The following is a 20,932-nucleotide window of genomic DNA, read 5'->3' on the forward strand; positions in this document are numbered from 1 at the left end:
CAATCATAATTTAGTACTGTAGAAATTCAAAATGTTATAGTATATAGTATACGTTCCTATAAATTAATTAGCGGGTGTAAATGAGTCGAGTTCGAGCTCGGCTACGCTCAAACTCGGCTCATATTGACTTATGAGGTCTCGGGTTTGAGCTCAGCTATTTTTCTAAAGCACAGACTCATATTAACCTTAAACGACCTAAATCTTAACTCGAGCTCGATTGTAAAATATAAAATTAATACATAAAAGTCCTAAGAAAAAAAAGGTTAAAAAAAATACTAACCTAGCTTTTCATACGAGGCACGAGTTAAGTCTTGATAAGTAAAAGAACAAAGTTTTGATTTTCATAATCATATATATATATATATCACAATTTGCATGAGTAAGTCAAGCAGAAGAAGTTGTACATACCCTGAGCATAGATATTAATACTTTTGCTATTAATGGTACATGAAAACAACAAACGCAAATCAATTAATTGTGTTGTATGATTACTTCAAAAATGGCATAATAATAATAATAATAATAATAATAATAATAAGGGCTTGAGGTATACTCTAACTTATCTTAATTTCACGTAAGCATTACATCACTCATTTTTTCTCTTTCACTCCATGTCATCTAAAGGAAATAGTTTAACCAATTTAACTTCATCTCTCTCATATTAATACATAACTAAAATAACAAATCAATTAGTAATTAATACATAGTAAATATATTGTTTCTTTTAACTCGTTAAATGCATAACCTATGGGTCTTTTTAACACAATGTGATTTTATCCTTTGTACTGATTAGAGTATAACGGAGGCCTAATATTTCAAGCAAAGAATCAGTCCAAGATATTAAAAACCCTAAAATAAAAATCCACAAGAAGCATCCGTCAACTTGATATGAGTGAGTGTTGCAGCAGTCGATTTTACAGCATGCATTTGTAAATTTTCATGAGCTCTGTTTGCTGTTGACAGAAGCCCTAATTTCGATTCTAATCGTATCACTGGAGAATTGGGTATTCATTTTAATTTCTTCTTATATATATATCTGTGTGTGTGTGTTGTTAATTTTAATTTTTTAGGCTAAATTGTGATAATATTTGAAAATGTGTAGAATGAAAGTTAGGGTTTCTGATTGTGAACCCGAACATAAGTTCGTTTGATTAACTATATGAACGCAGACGGACAGGGGGCGTGTTCGTGAGCTTTTGATATTGTGTTCGTTTGCGTTCGGTAATCTTTGTTTGTTCGTTAATATAGATTTAAGAGAAGTTATTAATTGTAAAGAAAAAATATAAACGAGTCATATGTGATTAATTTTTATGTAAAGTTAATGTATGATATGAATATGCAAACGCTGGCCATTCTTGGTTAGCCAAATCATATAAAACATTGTTTGTGTTCATTTGTGTTCCTGAAGTGTTGACACGCATGTTAAATTTGCTTGATGAACGACACGAACAAGAAATTCTGTTCGGTTTGCTGCTCGTGAACCGTTGACTTGTCTGCTAAAATCTTAACGGACGAACATGAATAAGGTCTTGTTCAGTTCGGTTCATTAACAAACCTAGTTATTCACGTATTTGTGGAAGTTGAAGATGACTTGATGGTGAATTACAAATATACCCCTGTTTGATCAACTTTTGTGTGAGTTTGTTTACACATGTATACTGAGTACATACTTATTCTTTGTATGTGTTAATTTGGTGTTTATGTATAGAAAGAAACCTAGGGTTTGTTTGTAACGGTGTAATGTAATCCATGATTAACTTGGGTAGTATTGAATATATTACATATAAAGAAACCTAGGGTTTGTAACGGTGTAATGTAATCTTATCATATAGATTTAAGCAAAATTACTAATTGTAAAAGGAAAATATATACGAGTCTTATGTTATGTAAATTTAACATGTAATTACGAGTGTTAAAAGAACACCACTACAAACTTGGTAGCCGGAATACCATTATCGGTTAGCCAAGTCAAATAAAACATTGTTTGTGTTCGTGAACCGTTCACAAACAACTTCATTTCCTTAATGAACTAACACGAACAAGAAATTTCGTTTGCTTGGCTGTTCGTGAACATGAACAAGGTCTTGTTCGGTTCGGTTCATTTACAACCCTAGTTATATGTGCAAGTTGATGACTTGATGGTGAATTACAAATATATCCCTGTTTTATCAACTTTGTGTGAGATTACACATGTATGCTTAATACATACTTATTATTTGTCTGTATGTGTTAATTTAGTGTTTATGGATAGAAAGAAACCTAGGGTTTGTAACAATGTAATGTGCTCACTAATTAACTTGGGTAGTATAATTATATTATGATCATGAAACACTGTTGATATTCAGCCAACTTTGAAAATGATCATTCTTGTTTTACTTATGTAGATTTGATTCTGAAACGTACTAAGATGAAAAAGAGTAGAGAACGACCCACGCCTCAAGAACATGAGGATACCGATATCAAGAATTTGGAGAAAGAAAGTTTGAAGATGAAGAAACGAAATGCACATTTTTATAAAATGTTGTTTAAAAAGACGAATGTGAAGAATAAAACACCTGCTGCCGAATCTTGTTCTCATAAAAAACAGAGGTAATTTAGTTATGACATATTTCTTCATACGTTAATCTTTAATGATTCAAGATTATTAAGTTGTTTGTTTGTAGATTATGTTCTGAACAAGGATGTGAAGATCAGCCTGCTACCAAATACAAGATCCAGTCTGGTGTGTATCCGGTTTCTTTAGATTTACATTAAAATAGTTTATTTTCTTGGATTCGTGATTAATGGTCATTTAGTACATTTCCACCTAATATATTTGTATATTTACTGAGAATCATTAATTACACACGCAACAGGCAACAATGAGTTAGCTGAAGAGGTCTCGACCGGAATACATAATCATGGTCGGGATGGTTATGAGCCTGACAAGCCGCTTATACCAGAGAAAGGGCAAAAACGGAGGTGATTTAGTTAATGACATATTTCTTCATGAGATTAAGGTTGTGTTTGTTTTTGCTTATAAGGTCTTCAAGGAGCATATGTCTGCGGGCGCGCAGACATAAGCTCTTGAAGACTGTTTGTTTTTAAATTAAAAAAAGATCTGAAAACTGCTTTTATGGTCTTAAAAAATAAGCTTTTTTCACCATCTTCACACATCTTCACACTTTTTAACATCATACCAAGTACCAACACCCAATGTCCAACACCACCACCACCCACTGTCCACCACCACCCACCGTCCGCCGCCCGCCGCCACCGCCCGCCGCCACCACCCACCGTCTGCCGCCGCCACCACCACCACCACCCAACACCACTGTCAACCACTCACCACCACCACCGTTAACCACCCACCACCACCACCACCCCCGTCGGCCACAACCACCGTCCACTACCACCACCATCCACCGCCACCACCCACCGTCCGTCGCCACCACCACCCACCGTCCGCCGCCACCACCATCCACCACCACCCGCCAGAACCATCCACCACCCACCACCACCGTTCATCACCACCACCACCCATTGTCGGCCACCATCACGGTCCACCACCCACCACCACAACCGTCCATCACCACCACCCACCGTTCACCGCCTACCACAATTGTCTACCACCACCCACTTCCATAGTTCGTACACCACTACCAAGTATATTAGCAGTCTACAAACGTTAAATGACTTTTACCTACTATAATATATATGATATCTAACTACTTTTCAGCTTATGCAGACGATATCCAGTTTATAAAACAAACAGTATTATATTTTAAGATTGCAGACCTTCAGACCACATCTTCAGTTGCAGACATTAAATCAGATGAAATCAGATTGCAGACATTTTTTGTCTTAAAAAACAAACAGCACCTAAATCTGCATACATTAATCTTTATTATTCATGATTTCTAGAGTTGTTTGTTTGTAGATTATGTTCTGGAGATCAGTCTGCTATAGATGACAAAATCGAATCTGGTGTGTAATCTGTTCTTGTATATCTACATTAAAATAATTAATGTCATTTACTGATAGTCGTTAATTTCATACCCAACAGGTAGCAGCGAGTGCAAGTTCAGTGAGTACTGGGTCCCGGCTCATCTCTCTTCTATGCAGATCGAACAATATTGCGCAATTCTATCTTCAAATACAGACACACTCTCTGCGTTACCAAGAAAATCTTCACTCAATGATATCATCACACAGATCCAAAAGGTTTAAACATTAGGTGTTTCTGGTTTCCCATAATCTGTTTGGTAGATACATATTAATTTGATTATTTATTTATTTTTGCAGTGTTGTGATCACCCATATCTTGCGGACCCTACTTTGCCTAATTCTGCAAAAGAAGCCTCTTTGACTGCTGATCCGTTGGCTGCTGATATAAATGTCAGTGGCAAACTGCATGTTTTTGACAAGCTCCTGTTAGAGATTAAACAATGCGGTTTGAAAGCGCTTGTTCTGTTTCAGGTAACTAAATTCATCAACTTACTTTTTGTCATATACGCACTCTATGTCATTTTACTTATTTAAAGAATTGTTTTTGTTGATTTGACAGTCAGCGGTTAATTCTGAAAAGATATCAACCGGACATATTTTGGATGACGTTCATCAAAGATTTGGGGAGAATTCATATGTATATTTGCCTGGGAATAAAAAAGAATGTTTAGAAACGTTCAACAATGCAGACAGTGAATGGTTCGTTTGTTTATGTGATTACCGTGCTTGTCATTCAAGCATTAGACTTTCGCGTGTGGATGTGGTGATAATATTCAACAGTGACCGCAACCCTTCGAATGACATAAAAGCCCTTAATAAGATCACCATTGATTCACCTTGTGAGCGGGTAAACGTTTTCCGGTTGTATTTGCCATTCACGGTTGAAGAGAAAGCATTGATTCTTTCTAAGGTAGGTACAGTTGTTGACAGTTATATTAGCTCAAGTGTTTGCCACCAGTTGTTAGCATGGGGTGCACCCTACTTATTCAGTAAGGTCCATAGCACTGACTCCGGACCTCAGGCATTTTTAGACGATTTGCTTCACGAGCTGTCATCCCTGTTGAGGAACACGAATGTCAAACCGGGCCCCACAGACCGCTCTATCATATCAAATGCACAGATGCAAAATGGAGCTTACTCTAAATGTATCAAGTTATTTGGTGAAACGGAATCTCACACAAAGGAAAGTGCTTCTGCTGTTGAATACTTGGTTGCTAACTCGCCTTCTGATTTTTGGAGTAATTTGGTCAAAGAAAGTGAAACTGGACCGGAAAAGTCTCGTAAAAAGTTATCTAGAAGAGTTAGAAAGCCAAACCAAAACTGTATTGAAGGTGAAAATGCTGCAACTACTCCCTTTTTTGTAAGATCAAAGCAGAGGAGTAAAAGAAAGTATCTCAAGGATGTTGGAAGAAAACCGGCAGGTATGACAGTTATATTATTAACTAACCTTAATGCTATATGTTTTTGATCATTTTATTGTTATTTCATCAAGCATGTGAGAATGCGACACCTTCAAGTATTTCTGATTCAATTGCTTTGAATCCTGGAACAAATGGAGGTCAACAAAGTCAACCCGAACAACTGCCACCGCATACTCTTGAGAAAGAAGTCGGAACAAATGGAGGTCAGCAAAGTCAACCTGAACAACCGCCACCGCATACTCTTGAAAAAGTTGGAACAAATGGAGGTCAGCAAAGTCAACCCAAACAGCCGCCACCACATACTCTTGAAAAAGTTGGAACAATTGGAGGTCAGTAAAGTCAACCTGAACAACCGCCACCGCATACTCTTGAAAAAGTTGGAACAAATGGAGGTCAACAAAGTCAACCCGAACAGCTGCCACGACATACTCTTGAAAAAGTTGGAACAAATGGAGGTCAGCAAAGTCAACCCGAACAACCGCCACCGCATACTCTTGAAAAAGTTGGAACAAATGGAGGTCAACAAAGTCAACCCGAACAGCCACCACCACATACTCTTGAAAAAGAAGTTGGAACAAATGGTCAGCAAAGTCAATTGAACAACAGTCACCGCATACTCTTGAAAAGGAAGTTGAAAGAATTCGAAAGGAGCGAGGGTAACTCGCGAAATCACATGAAGAAAAGGTTTTTGTTTTCTTTTAGTTATATTATTAGTTGATGGACTGTAGCTGAACGTGAAAAGGAGATTTCAGAGGTCCAAAAGAGGTACGGCGGATTGATTCATAACTCAAAGACGCGTTCGAAAAATGAAGATATTATTCTTGAAAACTATCAGCGGCTTGTTAAAGCCAATAAACTCCTTGCTGAGATTTTGGCAAAAAATTTGCAGGCCACTCCTGCTTTGAACAGAGCACAGAAAGGTATCTAAATACTATTTCAAGATAACTTAATTTGCTTAAAAGAACATCATGTGATTATTGTTTTGTTTACAGAAACTAGTGCGTTAAATGTTGTTACAATCCCTGCAACTGCGCCGGTTCAGCCTAGGAACCCATGTTTGAGCAGCGGACCCACCACCTTAGCCAGGCCAGAACGAGAACGCTTTCCTGCCCCTCATCTAAGGTCAAACCCGTCATTGTTTCCATCACTCCATAACCGACTCAACTCTGGTGAATCGTTGCCCACTCTGTCAACTACCCAAACAGTTGACAAACAGTGCCCTGTATAGAAGCAGAATCAAAGAGTTGACTTTATCTAGTTTATAGAGATGTGGCCTAACTGTCATTTGACAGATATTATAATGGCAGTGGCCCTAGTTATTGTGTGTTGTTATGGATGTAATGCTAGTAGTTGGAACTATTCATGCATGCATCAACTTTTGTGGATTATATATAGTTATATATACAGGGATTTTAAATGAAACTGCTTTATATTTTGGTGTGAATTTGTAATTTTAATAAAATATTAAGACTTAACTAGATGGGTTCGATTCGATGGTTGGTTCTGGGTCGTGACATCGTTACATACGAGTAATTAGTAATTGAAGGTTACTTTTGGTATTTCTACAAAACTTTATTACGTTGCTTTCTTGAGTTGTGCTATCTGCTAGAGAGTATTATTTAACGTTCCTTTTTCTTTGAACAGACGGTATTTCATTAAAAAATAAAATAAAGGTTTAGCAAATAGAAATCCCAGCCAAAGCCAAGTTACATGAATTTATATTGTAAAATTAAAGTTACACCAAGAATATCAAGCGAAGTCATTAATCTTCATTTGGTTGTGTGGAGCAAAATATATTTTTCTTGCGTAACATTCCACACGCAACATTGAAAAAAAAATTGAATTAACATATTTGATAGGGTGTCTTGGTGTCACTACGATTGGGTTGAATTCTTTAAAATGAACATAACATATACTTCTATTCGTGTTAAAAACATCAACCCTAAACCACAAACACAAAAACATCAACCCTAAACCACAAACACTTAGTAGCATGTAACCCGTATACAACCCGTTTAATCCATTTTTCTAAGCATGTTTAATCGGTTGGCAATAATAAGGTTTAATTTTTATTCATGCAAAAGACATCAACCATAAACCACAAATACTTACAATCATGTAACCTGAATACAACCCGTTTAATCTATTTTTCAATTATGTTTAACCAGTTGACAGTAATATTAAAGTTGTAAATGTGTGTATAAGATTTAAGGGCTCTATCAAGGTTTATTATTTAATTTATTAATTTATATACATTTTTAATTACATTTTATCTGTTTTAAGAAAAGCTTTAAATGAGTATAAGCTCGGCCGTGTTACTTCATTATTGTTAAATTAATATAAAAGGTAGACGTCAAATATACAAAGGTGTCATTAAAGCCTAAACGAGTTTTCAATACAAGTCTCAAGCTCTGGCCCGATACCCAAATAAGCTTTATTCGAGCCTTGAAAAAGCTTTATCAATTCGAATTCAAGTAGCTCGTGAACGGGCTCGGCGTGCTTGTTTCCACTACCACGGGTCAAAAAGTCAAAACCCTTACATCCATCCGCACCAAAATGGCAACTGCAGCTGCGGCGGCTCGATCCGTTTTCCGATCAAGCTCCGTTCGTAACGCGGCGGCGCGTGTAGCTTCACAATCCAAAACCGGTCGATCTTCGTTTTCTATTCCTTCTTGTCGGAATTCTCTGTCTAGTCGAATATTCCGGTAACAGTTACATGAACTCTCTCACATTTATATTAATATTAATATATCCCGTACCGAAAATACCAATGCCTAAAAAAATTATACATTTTTCCAATCGGTACCAAATACCGAGAATAAACGAGTAGTCTCGAACTCAGCTCGTTCGTTTTGAGCTCTTTTTCTAAAACCCGAGTTCAGCTTTTGAGTCTTTTTTTTAAAGCTCGGGTGTGTCCCATTTATTCTTTAATTAATTTTGTTATGTTTTAAATTGTATTTATGTATTTTGAGACATGTAATACATTAAATGAGTCAAAGCTAGGCTCGAACTCAAATGTGCAATGTGAAATCAATCATTAAATAGAAGTCCAAAACAAGTAAAACTTAAAAGTACACAAGATAATTCCTATACAAGGCTCAAGCTTGGGCTTGTTAATTAAACGAGCTTAATTTAAGGCTTGGGTTGGCTGGTTTCGGGCTTTTTTTCGATCCGATTTTAAGTAGCTCATAAGCACCTCTGGAAAAATCCGTGCTTTATGTTTGAAATGATTTGAATTCGTACTCGCTTTTGCAATTGAAAGCGGTTGAACCAAGTTTATGTTTAAGTTTCTAGTTATGTGATCATTGAGGGTTTTGATTTGTGGATGTGTTTATTGCAGTTGTCCTGTGGAAGTGAGTGCTTGTTTGGAATCACTGCAACCTTTTCACACTGCTACTGCATCTGCCTTGATGACCTCCATGCTCACGGTTTCTAAAAACGGTTATGGTTGGCTTCCTGAAGGTAATAGTTCAATGCCGTTTTGTAGATATTGTGTTGATGAGTGTGTATAATTAATATTGTTTAGAATTTGATATATGTGTTGTTTAATGTGTCAACGAGGGAGGTTCGTTGGGGAACCACAAAAAAGTTGAGAACCGGGGACCATGAGTTTTACATGTAAAAACCTCAAAAAAAGAAATCATTTTTACATGTAAAAATTTCATAATTGCGTAGTTATTATTCAGAGTTTTTGCATATAAACACACGTGGAAGGCGTTTCAATTAAAAAAAACTCATTTTTGTGATTCCTTTTTTATTATTGAAACGGATTCTACATGTGTTTATATGCAAAAAGCTTCGAAAATAATTATGTAAAAGTGAGTTTTTTACGTGTAAAATTGAACTTTATATTAACTTTTTACATGTAAAACACATGGTTCTCTGGTTTCCCGCATTTTTTTGGTTCCAATAATAATATTTCTTGGATTGATTGGTGCTACATTGAATATGATTTGTATGCATTTTTGTACCAGTAGGCATTTAGATAAAACTTTGATATGTGATGGATTCAAAGTTGTTGAAGGCGCAAGGCGCACTGATGGACCTAAATGTTCCCACTGATGGACCTAAATGCTCCCTATTCATATGCGTGTGCCCGGATGAGGTCCAGGTGTCCAGCCCATTAGGCACAATCCAGTACACATCCATCTTCTTATATTAGGAGGCCCAACCCTTATCTTTCTATGTTTTAGGACTACAAGTTACAACATTCTGATAAGTCTTCAATTTAATTGTTTTGAGTTACATTGAACAAATCTTTTTACTCAAAACTTACTTTGATCATGTATTCTTACGGGTTGGTAATATCCAGACATAGGAAATGTCTTCCTTTATTAAACGTAGGAAATAGAGTTTTGCACAAATGGGCCTAGTCTCTAGAGCAGCCCTAAGCACGTCTGAGAAAACCTTGATAGGGCTCTGCCTCTCGAAGCGTGGTTAATCCTCAAAGTTCAATTTGAGTCAAATCCAAAAACCTGGTCCAGCCCACGTCTGGTTCTAGGTCCGAAACCCGAGAAAGTCGGTTCTTACTCAGTAACTACTAGGCTTGGAAAGTTTTGAAATAAATCCTGCTACTTATCCTGAACAACCCCTTTCTTTTGTTTTTTAAAGTTTTTACATAAAAGTTATATTTGAGATTTTTGCTAAAAGGTAATTTTATGATTTGTGTTTTAACTTCAATAGCCCTGCTTGCGGTGCGCACATATGATGTATATATGTGTGAACCCTCGGGTGGGCAAAAGTGAAATTGCACTAATTTTGACGTTATTTTACTAATCTCGTGAAAATAACGTTAAAAGTGACGGACGGTTAATCAGGCATCATGTAGCGGCGTTGATAGCTGAAAGATAAGGGTACATGCACCGATCAGCCGGTGTCCCGATGATTGAGTGCTATGTGCCTTATGTCCAAGGCTTGATGCAAAACTACTATCGAGCCGGGGGTCTCACCGGAAGCAGCCTCTCTATCCCTATGGGGTAGAGGTAAGGCTGCCTACATCTTACCCTCCTCAGACCCTACCATAGCTTTGCTATTGGTGGGATATACTGAGTACGATGATGATGATGATGATGATGATGTTTTAACTTCAAGTTTATTTTTCACATTTTATGTTATAGTTTTAAACCAATTTTTATTTTTATGTTTGAAATAAATTAATTTCACATCAGTGCATCATTTTTAAGAAAATCAATAAAATGGTGGAAAAAAGCTTGGGCACAGGATCGCAAAGCTGGTACCAGCCTGGCCCAATAGGATTTTTCTTTTTAGACCATGCTTTGTACAATTTTTGTATTCGATTTTGTTTTGATTTCCCTATCTATTGTCTTTTGCCATTTCATCTACTTGTGAGGATATCCATGTCGTATTTTACACCGTTGTAAAATATTTGTTGTCGCAAATAGACTTTCATTTTTTACTTTTTATTTTCTTTCTGTTGTGTCTTCCTTTGTTAAAGTGGAACATGCTTCATATTTGTAGGCGTTGACAAGACTAGATGAAGATCAAGAAGCAAAGATGGATATTGTGAAGTTTTTTATGAATAGGGAACATTTAGGTCCATCAGTAATCAATAATGAAATGTTAACTTTTGAAACAAAGCCTCACAGTTATAGACGTGTTGACTTTATGTTGATTTGAGCTTATAATCTGTTCATGATCGGTTTATTCAAGATTTTGAACTTATTACACTTCACTTATATATTTTGGATGATGAACTGATGATCAATTTATGAATTATATCCTTGTTTATCAGCTTGCAACGATGATGTGTGATGAGTTTTGAAGCAATATTTCTTCTAGGATTCTCGGTGTTTGTTCCATAGGGACTCGTTTCTTTGTTCATGTTATTAAAGGGCCCTGCGATCTCAGTTTATTTGGACCGCTAGATTTTGGTTCTTTATTTTCTTTAGATAAAAGATCATAGTATCCTATTGTCTGTCTTTGTGAAACACATTATAAACAGCAGATTAAACAGCTTATTGAATCTTTACATTTTATTGTGTGGGTCAGATATTGTATGTAGTTGGTTTTATTGTGCGGTTCGATTTATAGAGGGTGTTTTAAGTATTGGTTATTAAACATGAAAAACCGAGACTAATTTGATGTGTGTTGATCAGCTTGCAACAATGATGCATGATATCAGTCGGGCCAATGGAACTCAAGAAACAATGTCAGATGAAGTCAGATAAAGTTGGTTTTTTTGGTTCAGGAAGATATGTACAACTTAAGGCCATGACTGATGAAATTGGTGTAATTTGATCTGCAAGAAACACAGTTGCATGCCAGTTTTATCTTTTGTTTAATGGCTTCAGGATCTCTTAAATCTTTGACCATGGTTTGACTATTGATTCAAGTCAAGTTTAAATAATGAAAACTAAAACTTAGCATGCCCTAAAGCTTCTTCCTTATGTTAGATAGCCCAAAGATGTCTTGTTTATTGTCTAATATAACTCACCCTGAAACACGAACCTCTGAATCTATGGTTAAAACTTCTATAACGTTGACCTTATTAAAACGAACATTTCACATAACACATGCAAACATTCATAGAAGAACATCACTTGCCCTTTACAAAACATGTAACATGACTTTTAACAAGAACTTACTTTTCTTTCAACATTTTCTATGAAACCTATGTTTATAAAACCATCATTTTTATAAACATTCTCATAAACATTGTACTTCAGTGTCGTAATAGTCTTGGTCTCGTTATGTCTCTAATTTCTTGTCTACGTGAGGCCTTTTTGCACCCAAAATAGATTGTAACTCTGCCAATTAATTTGGACCAACTTTGCCAACACATGACTCGCTCTCACGCAAACACTTAAAAGAGTCTTATCTCAAAAACCTTACATAACACAACCTTGATTTTTTCTATTCTCAAAAACACATAGTTCACTTCTTAAGATATACAGACATGTTTGTAAACCTCTTGCACAAGTTATTGTGATTAACCAATTCATTAACCACTTTGTCCTTTCACCATAACCATGATAAATATAGCATCAACTCATGCACATACAATCAGAAAATCTATCATATGACATATTTATTAGTGAATAATTATACAAGTGTACACAATTGAATACGATGTGATGTCTATAAACTATGGTGAATCAGTGTATTCATTGATAAATCAAGTTCTAACATGGCGTGTTTTTTTCTTTAGTTAAGTCACAAAATTGTCACCACGTAAAAACAATTCATTAAACAAATCAATGACGAGAATGTGATTCCCAAAGGTTTAGTTGTTTCTGTTTGTTTCCTGCTATGTATACGTAAAGAACCATCTACTGCAAAAAGCATAACTAGGGGTGTAAACATGGCATGCTGAGCCCGAGATCAACTAGACTCGTTTGCACCCCTAAGCATAAATTAAAAGTGTAAATTGATGACAAACTATCATCAAAAGTAATTTCAGAAAACAGTTAGGAAAAAGTTGAGGATAACCTCAAAGCTCATAGTGATGAGATTTATTCATAAGTTACAAATAATAACCAACCAATAAAAGCATGTCAACTGCATAACCTCACTTTTGAGCAGTCTTTATACCCTTACCGAAATCACGAAACAAAAAATCTTCTTGTGGTCTAATCCCCTTCCCACAACTTAAATAGTACATGAATGGAAAATTAGTGTAAGAAAAATGAAATCAAACTTTATATGCAAATTCCAGCATTTTTAAATACTCAAAGATGATCGATGATCGCTTTTGTAAATTCTGTGGTTGTTGACTTGCCACCTAGATCACCAGTTCGGTACTTCCCTTCCGCAATCGTCTTCAAAACAGCTTCTTGGATTTTATCGGCTTTTTCATTCAAGTCCAAATGGTGAAGCATTGATACAGCACTTAGTAATAAGGCGGTCGGGTTTGCCAAATTCTGCATAAATCATACATTATGGTTATGATTAAGATAAAACGTTGTCAAACAAGCCCAAAAAAATATTTTTAACAGCAAATAAATGCACATAAATATGAATACATAGGAATGTTATAGACCAGCGTCCCAACATAATTGTTAAAAGAGTTAACTGAAAGAGAACATGTGCTTTTACTTTTTACCGACAACGTATGGAACATCTAATTTAGTATATTTTAAAGTTAATCATTCAATGGTTACATACATTGCATACATCAGTAAAATTAAATGATATCTTACATTTACTTGCCATTTGCTTCTTGTAAACCCTATGAACTTCTACTGAATTCACACTTGGGTCCCTGGACTTCAAACTTACATAATTAAATCTCTTAACTTACAATGCTCAACAAAAGGCCCACTCAGACATTTTTTTAACAAATGTCCTTTTTGCATGACGATAACAAGTCGTTTTCGCATAACCGAGGCCCTAAACTTTATATAAAGAACTCAGATTTAATAAGTTTAGGGACTTAAACCAGACAGAGAAGAAGTCAAGTGTGAATTCAGCCAGGTTATTTCAGTTAAAATCTTAGGTACATGATATGTATGTGTGTGTGTGATTGAGTGTGTGTGTGTGTGTGAGAGAGAGAGAGAGAGAGAGATTCGTGAAAGGTTCAAATGAGAACGACTTGGAAGACAAAAACCGTGAATAGTACAAAACTCCAAATTAATTCACATGCAATGAGTTCATTCATAGGTGAATATTAGCGGTGAGTCAAATGATAACCACAATAAAATTAACTACAAATATTCCTTTCAATTCATATGTAATTTGACCAGTTCACGCGTGATGATTTTCACAAGTGAACAAATCACATCACTTGTGAATTAAAAGGTAACTTAATAGCTTTCAACTTATATTCACATATGAACAGACCTAATCCCATGTAAATTAACATCTAATTTTGTAATTCTCACGTTCCCGCCTTCCAAAGTTCAGTTATAAGAAGTAAAAAAAGCTGAATGAAAATACAAGACTTTAATGATGAAATATTATCAATGCTAACCTTTCCGGCAATATCAGGAGCTGAACCATGAACAGCCTCAGCAAGAGCAATACCACCCTCTCCAATGTTTAAGCTGGCAATGATGATGTCATGCATTTAGATTCCAAAAAAGTTTTAAGAAATACAGAGAAAAAAAATTAAACGTAAAAACAAAGAAAAGGCATATACCTTGGTGTTAACCCAAGTCCTCCAATTAGCCCAGCACAAAGATCACTGATGATGTCACCATAAAGATTAGGCATTACCAAAACATCAAATAGTGTGGGATTCTTCACTAGCTGTATATTGAAAGTAAAATACATTAATTGTCAATAACATTGTTTAAAAGATAAAATATAATATATAAATAAGAAGCTAAGATTTCTCACCATCATACAGCAATTGTCAATGACAACTTCCTCATACTTTATCTCAGGGTACTTCTCAGCAACTTCACGACAACACTGCATATGACAGAAAACAATCAGTATACAGTTTACTGCCACAGGGAATAAGCTTTCAAAGTGAAGAAAACAAAAACATAATAATAATAATAATAATAATAATAATAATAATAATAATAACAAACCTTCAAAAATAGACCATCGGTTTTCTGCATGATGTTGGCTTTGTGTACTGCAGATACTCTCTCCCTTCCGTGTGTTTTAGCATAATAAAACGCATATTCAGCCACCCTTAAACTCGCTTGACGGGTAATGATTTTAAGACTTTCAACAACTCCCCGCACCACCTAATGCCAAAGAATAAAAGTCAACTTGACCCGTTGGACAAAAGGCACAACCCAAATCGACCCATTTGTAATGAAATGGATTAACGTTACCTGATGTTCAAGACCACTGTACTCTCCTTCAGTGTTTTCACGGATAGTAACAAGATTCACATCGTCATAACGAGTCTTGTAACCAGGTAAACTGTAGCATGGTCTGACATTTGCATACAGGTTGAGTTCTTTCCTTAAAGTAAGGTTTAAGGACCGATGTCCTTTTCCAATTGGTGTAGCCATTGGGCCTTTTAAGCCCACCTTGTTTCTTCTTACCGACTCTAGACTTTCCCATGTGAGAAAACTTTGGGTCCTGGGATCAACTTCTGTCCCGACATAATGTTCTTCCCATTCAATTGGAACCTCTGCAGCATTAAATACCTATAAAATGTGAAGAAAACAAATAATTAAGATTCACCGCACTCTCTTAAGTATCTCCATTCAAAAACTTAAATCAATAAACCTCCAACCATTCTCTAACATCATATTTGATAACAATCTACAGTTCTCATCATTAACTCTAGTTATGTTTTATATAAAAGAACCACTCTAAGCAGCACCCAAGTACCTCAATTTTAGTTAGGCCTGTGAACGAACCAAACGAACACAAACAATTATCCGAGCAAATAATTGTTTCGGTGTCCATCCGTTTGAAAACAAACACGTTCGTGTCCGTTTATTTTCGTTTGTTAAAAATCAAAACAAACAGTTAAAGAACATAAATGTACAGACATAAACGTAAACAAACACAAACAAGCATAAATGAACGGGCAAATACAAAACATTAAGAGCATGATTCATCCAACGATCACATTGAAATTCATTATGACTCATAATTATGATATTTATTCGTTAATTTAAAAACTATAAAATATAATTGGCTAAATGAGTTGAACATGGTGCTCATGTTCATTGATGATTCATTGTACAGTTCGCTTACTGGCCGAAGAATTTTAGTAATTTGAGTAATAAGTTAAACACTAGCTATAGCAGTTCCATAACTCCATAAAAAATTCAATACTTGGAGAGTCCAGATCTCATAATACAAAGAATTCACAATTCATCATATAACAATAAAATCAACAACCGCAGGCATAACACACAAATCAGCTAACAACAACACTCTGAGCATCAAGCATGAAGACCGTAACCGTAATAATAAGAAAAGCGGACCTGTTTAACAGACTCGGCGATCTCAGGACCGATACCGTCGCCAGGAAACAGAGTGGCTTGAATCAGATTGGATGACGTGGACGAATAGTTCCGATAGAGTCCGAAGGTGGTGGCGCTGTGGCTGCGGAGGAGGCGTTTGGCGATCTGAAGAGCCATTGAATAATTGGCCGGAAGGAAAGATGATCGGAAATTATGAAATTAGGGTTACAGGAAAGAAATTGGGAGAAGAAGAACAAGGAATAATATTATTATTACTATTGCATTATTGGTTTATTGGGGAAACAAAAGGGTTTGTGTTGAATAATACTCAATATTATTATTATTATTATTATTGGAAAAACTATAACTATTGTCTGTTATTATTGGTCAACTGTAGCCAAATGTTATTATTATTCAAAGGGTATTTGTGTAATTACTAGTTAGATTTGCTAAGCTTGATTAAACAAGTTGTATAAAACAAATTCATTTTGTCAAGGAAAACTCAGAATACCAAATTTTTTTATGGGTGTAAATAGTTGAGTCGAACCGAGCCTAACGTCTTTATTAGAGCTTGAGTTTGAGCTTAGCTTGTGAGTTGTCTTTTCTAGCTCGAATTCAGCTAGGACTTAGCTTATTTATTATGTATTAATTAACTTATTAACATTGTAATTATTCACATGTTTTGAAAAAAACAATCTTAAACGAGTCAAATCTTGGTTCGAGCTTGTGTCCCTAAATGAGCCAAAGCTCGGCTCAAGCTTAAGCTCCTTGTGTAGTGTGAAGTTAATACATAAAAGTCCAGAATAGTTCAAATTTAAAAATACCTTAGGCTTGTTAAAGGTCGATGAGCCTAAACGGTCTTCTTGTACAAGGCTAGATCTCAGACTCGATAACTAAACGAGTTGTCTTTAAGGTTCGGGCTCAATAAGGCTCGGCTGGTTTCGAGTTTTTTACTGATCCGATCTCGAGTGACTCACGAGCGTCTCAGCTCGTTTGCATTCCTAGATTTTATAGGGAGTCATATGATGTTTGTAAACTTGTACATGAGAGGTGTAGTTACTCATCTGCACCCCTAGATTTGTTTTTTTACCGACACCCCTAGATTTGATAGGAGTCATATTCCTTTTTCTTTTTCTCACAAAATGTATACGAAATGTTAAAATGTGCGTTGTATTTGTATGCGGGTATGATGTATATGATGAATCGATGGTGTTGGAAGAAAAATGTACATGTAAGAAGAATGAATTGTAATTGTTACGTTGTAAACAGTCTAATAATTTTTAATTAATCAAGAACAATTAGAGGCCGCTTTTTAAGAATGATATTTCGTTTGAAAAGCATCATATTGATTTATTAATAGATGGAAACATTATTACATTAACATTCAATCTATTAAACCAAACATTAAATAATTCAAATTAGAAGCCCATATTATTCTTAGTCAAATTATGTGACTCAATCAACATGTCACAAATCTCTAACTAGATAGCAAAGATCTACCAACATGCATGGCACATTGCCTTAGTGGTTAGTTAGGGGCTAGTGACGGTTGAATGAGGAAGTCCAGAAGGTTTCTTGATGGCGGCTGGGGGTGGTGATCGTGGGATTTGAGTAAATGGTGGCAATGTTCGCCTTGGTGGTGGTGTTTGCGGTGATGATGGTCGTGTAACACTGGAGGGCTAAGAGATGGGAATGGAATGTAATTAGGTGTCGGAAAGTTAGGCAAAGGGCTGTCGGCGAGGAGATCACCGATGCCTAAAAGTGTGACTGCAAGTAGGAAAGGCAAGAAGAAGAGCTTGAATGTGCCATATATCTTGGGAGTTAATATTGTAAGTTTAGTGAATGTGTGTGTGTGTTTTGGTTGGATGTAAAAGGTTTACAAAGGTTGTACACTTTTTGTAGAGGTGGGAAGAGCTCAACTTTGATAAATTTATATTTTGCTTAGGTTGTTTATTATTGTCTTGACTTAAATGCACAAAATAATAAAATCAAGATTTATATGTTTATATTCAACCAAAATTTTATGATTTAAATTATATTTTTATGTTAAACATAACATGTAGATTATTCTTTGGGTTTTGACCTATACAAATACTTCTTTTATAGCATCTATACATTGGCATGTGATATGACAGGTAATAAGGAAACTAGTTATACGAGTCGCATGACATGTGAAAATGTTCATTCGTATCATGACATGTGAAAAATGATCATATGAGTCGTATGGGGGGTATATCGTGCAACCCTTATGATATGTTTGATTGAAAAGAAATAACCGTTTCGACCACTACAAAGTCATACAACTTGTATGGTCCGTAAGAAACGTATAACATAATAAAATTATACATAATAAAATTATCACATGGGTCGTATGACAAAAGAAAATTTGTCATATTAGTCATATGAGGGGTAAATCATATAACACGTATAATATATATCGCTTATAAAGAAATGATTGATGTGATTACTACCAAAGTCATACAGATTGTATGGCAATTTTCGCTCAATCATACGCCAACTATGATGTAAAAAGCTTAGATTAGCATTATATGACTCACTAGTTTGAGGCCCGTGTATTACACGAGTAATTCTTGAAAATACAATATTTAAAAAATTGTCAGTACCAAAAAACAATAAACCCGTTAAACACTATTAATACAGTTGTTGTACATTAGTCTTTAAAAAAATTTTAAAGTAAAAGATAATTATAAATATCAAATGTTTGAAAAAAAATAGAAAGTAAATATTAAATAAACAAATTTTGAAACATAAATTTTAAAAATGGTTACTATTATTTTACAATTATAAATTTGTTAAAAATGGTGAAGTTTAATGTAGGAGTGACAAGTGACAAAACTTATAGTATTTTATTAGAGAGTATAGATAGATAGATATGATACACATTGATATGGACTTTTGGTGTTTGTATAACTCAGCCAAAACTTAATATATTGAATTAAAAAGTAGGCCAAAATGAGTTCTTAAAATAAGATTGAAAGTCTCTTAAATGTTTTCAAACCATTAGGCCAAGTGTAGTGGGCGCTAATTTGAGGCGAGAAGGGGCGATAATTGGGTGGAACACCGCTCCCCCCCCCCCCCCGGCGATAATTGTAACATCCCGAATTTCTAATAATAATATTTTATAAAATAATACAAGAGGGAAAGAGATGTAGACTAATTAGAGAATTAATCATGGACTAAAAAGGAAAGATGAGCCTTAGGTCCATGGGTTTAAGGGAGTATAAATACCCCTTAAACCCTAAATCTTTCCATTTCCATCCATCTTATCCATTTTATTCTCTCTCTACATCTCCATAACACACAAAAACCCTTCCCTATTTACGGCCGAGAGAGATCCAAGACCAAATCCAAGCCGAATACCAATAGATATTGATTACACAAGCTAGATAAAAGATAAAGGTTGATAAACAAGTCAAGCCGTAGCCTATTAGCCGTATAAAGGTATGTCCTTGATCTTAAAGCTTACGTTTTTATGAACGGATAGCCGTGAAACTTGAACATAGACTAGATCGGATCTAGATAAAATATAAAGTTAACAACTTGATGATTAAAATGGACGTAATATACTCATGGCTAGATACGGTCCATGAAGGAAACCCTAGATCTCGCCTAAAACGTGTTAAAAGTGTAAAGATCCAAGCTTTATGCTAGAAATGGAATAGATCTTGATAATGGGATGTTAACAGGTGTAAAATGGTTAAGGAAACTGGAAATAGGAAGTTAAAAATGTGATTTTTAGACTGATTAATCATTTCTCGAGCCTGGACTGGGTGTATGGTTAGGAAAATCCGAGTTAAAAACATCAGACATGAGTTTTCGGTCAACATGAGAACCTGGTCATTAGGAGATCTCGGTCAACGAGAGTTCTCGGCCAAGGGGGTTCTCGGCCATGAGAGTTCTCGGCCAGGAACAATGGTTCTCGGTCAACATACAAGTTCTCGGTCAAAGTTGATGATTTCGGTCAATGATCTCGGTCCCAAGTGTTCTCGGTCACGAGTTCTTGGCTGAGTTCTCTGTCCTTGAGTTATCGGCCAGTTAGTGGCTCGAGGTGGAATTTGGGCCTGGCCAGTTAGGCCCAGTTACTTAATGAACAGATGGGCCAGATTTAGCTAAGTCCACTGGATGCTAAGCCCATTATCTTAAGCTTAACAAATAAGCCCAACTTAGGGAATAAATTAAAATGTTAATGGAAAATGTGTTAAGACAGTTAATGAAAATGAAATTTTTCCATGCTGACTTGGCAGCTTAACCCCAGCCAGGGGCTCTGCCCCTTGGACCCCGCTAGGGGCTGCCGCCCCTAGAACCCCGCTGCCAGGGGCGCTACCCCCGGACCCCCGTTCGTTGTGGGTTATATAAAGATAAAAATACGTTATGAGTAGTAATAGTTAATTGATACATGTAAATATTATACAGCTAGCCGTGCACAACTCAAGAAAGGGATTACGATTAACGGTGAACGTAACCGCGTTCAAGTGAGTTTCTAGCCCCATTCCTTGTTATGTTTTCGGGGCTGTGTGCATACTCGATGTGTTTGTTAATACATTTATTCTAAGTGATAAGTGTATGCCATATGTGATATGTGTGATATATATGAATGATTGCTTGTCGGTACGCGAACGATCTTCGGATATTGCGCGTACTGTCAGGTTGCAAATAAAGATA

At 35.8% G+C, this 20,932-nt stretch overlaps 3 protein-coding genes across 5 annotated transcripts; 2 read left to right on the top strand and 1 right to left on the bottom strand.

The window, feature by feature from the left end:
- Positions 1–844: 844 nt before the first annotated feature.
- Positions 845–5,745, top strand: LOC143545384 (helicase protein MOM1-like). Its single transcript, XM_077037297.1, has 9 exons — positions 845–1,004; positions 2,385–2,589; positions 2,664–2,722; positions 2,856–2,961; positions 3,920–3,966; positions 4,046–4,203; positions 4,285–4,458; positions 4,547–5,408; positions 5,480–5,745. The coding sequence occupies exons 2-9, from the start codon at positions 2,408–2,410 to the stop codon at positions 5,743–5,745; spliced, it is 1,854 nt and encodes a 617-aa protein (XP_076893412.1). The 5' UTR covers positions 845–1,004; positions 2,385–2,407.
- A 2,186-nt stretch (positions 5,746–7,931) lies between these two features.
- LOC143545360 (protein NUCLEAR FUSION DEFECTIVE 6, mitochondrial-like) lies at positions 7,932–11,792 on the top strand. Of its 3 annotated transcripts, none has more exons than XM_077037267.1 (3): positions 7,932–8,113; positions 8,749–8,870; positions 11,525–11,792. In XM_077037267.1, the coding sequence occupies exons 1-3, from the start codon at positions 7,965–7,967 to the stop codon at positions 11,542–11,544; spliced, it is 291 nt and encodes a 96-aa protein (XP_076893382.1). In that variant the 5' UTR covers positions 7,932–7,964; the 3' UTR covers positions 11,545–11,792. The 3 variants fall into 3 exon arrangements, with proteins under 3 accessions (XP_076893382.1, XP_076893383.1, XP_076893381.1); XM_077037268.1 differs by lacking the exon at positions 11,525–11,792 and adding an exon at positions 11,161–11,257; XM_077037266.1 differs by lacking the exon at positions 11,525–11,792 and adding an exon at positions 10,887–11,100.
- Positions 11,793–12,756: 964 nt separating this feature from the next.
- LOC143545374 (isocitrate dehydrogenase [NAD] catalytic subunit 5, mitochondrial-like) lies at positions 12,757–16,533 on the bottom strand. The gene is made up of 7 exons (XM_077037284.1): positions 16,271–16,533; positions 15,158–15,478; positions 14,906–15,067; positions 14,706–14,780; positions 14,506–14,615; positions 14,338–14,410; positions 12,757–13,288 (listed from the first exon to the last, which is right to left on the bottom strand). Exons 1-7 carry the CDS (start codon positions 16,424–16,426, stop codon positions 13,097–13,099), a joined length of 1,089 nt encoding a protein of 362 aa, XP_076893399.1. The 5' UTR covers positions 16,427–16,533; the 3' UTR covers positions 12,757–13,096.
- Positions 16,534–20,932: the final 4,399 nt, after the last annotated feature.

This window comes from Bidens hawaiensis, unplaced genomic scaffold, assembly GCF_021521415.1.
Source record: "Bidens hawaiensis isolate Kalapana, Puna unplaced genomic scaffold, B.hawaiensis_p1.1 tig00013942_1, whole genome shotgun sequence".
In the NCBI taxonomy this organism is placed as follows: Eukaryota; Viridiplantae; Streptophyta; class Magnoliopsida; order Asterales; family Asteraceae; genus Bidens; species Bidens hawaiensis.

Excerpts from the sequence above, each read along its gene's own strand:
- LOC143545384 (XM_077037297.1), top strand. The coding sequence starts at position 2,408 with ATGAAAAAGAGTAGAGAACGACCCACGCCTCAAGAACATGAGGATACC. Across the intron at positions 3,967-4,045 it reads AGATGACAAAATCGAATCTG|GTAGCAGCGAGTGCAAGTTC; the intron begins GTGTGTAATCTG and ends CATACCCAACAG. Across the intron at positions 4,459-4,546 it reads AAGCGCTTGTTCTGTTTCAG|TCAGCGGTTAATTCTGAAAA; the intron begins GTAACTAAATTC and ends TTGATTTGACAG.
- LOC143545374 (XM_077037284.1), bottom strand. The coding sequence starts at position 16,426 with ATGGCTCTTCAGATCGCCAAACGCCTCCTCCGCAGCCACAGCGCCACC. Across the intron at positions 15,068-15,157 it reads ACAGTGGTCTTGAACATCAG|GTGGTGCGGGGAGTTGTTGA; the intron begins GTAACGTTAATC and ends CTTTGGCATTAG. Across the intron at positions 14,616-14,705 it reads TTGACAATTGCTGTATGATG|CTAGTGAAGAATCCCACACT; the intron begins GTGAGAAATCTT and ends TTCAATATACAG.
- LOC143545360 (XM_077037267.1), top strand. The coding sequence starts at position 7,965 with ATGGCAACTGCAGCTGCGGCGGCTCGATCCGTTTTCCGATCAAGCTCC. Across the intron at positions 8,114-8,748 it reads CTGTCTAGTCGAATATTCCG|TTGTCCTGTGGAAGTGAGTG; the intron begins GTAACAGTTACA and ends TGTTTATTGCAG. Across the intron at positions 8,871-11,524 it reads TTATGGTTGGCTTCCTGAAG|CTTGCAACAATGATGCATGA; the intron begins GTAATAGTTCAA and ends TGTGTTGATCAG.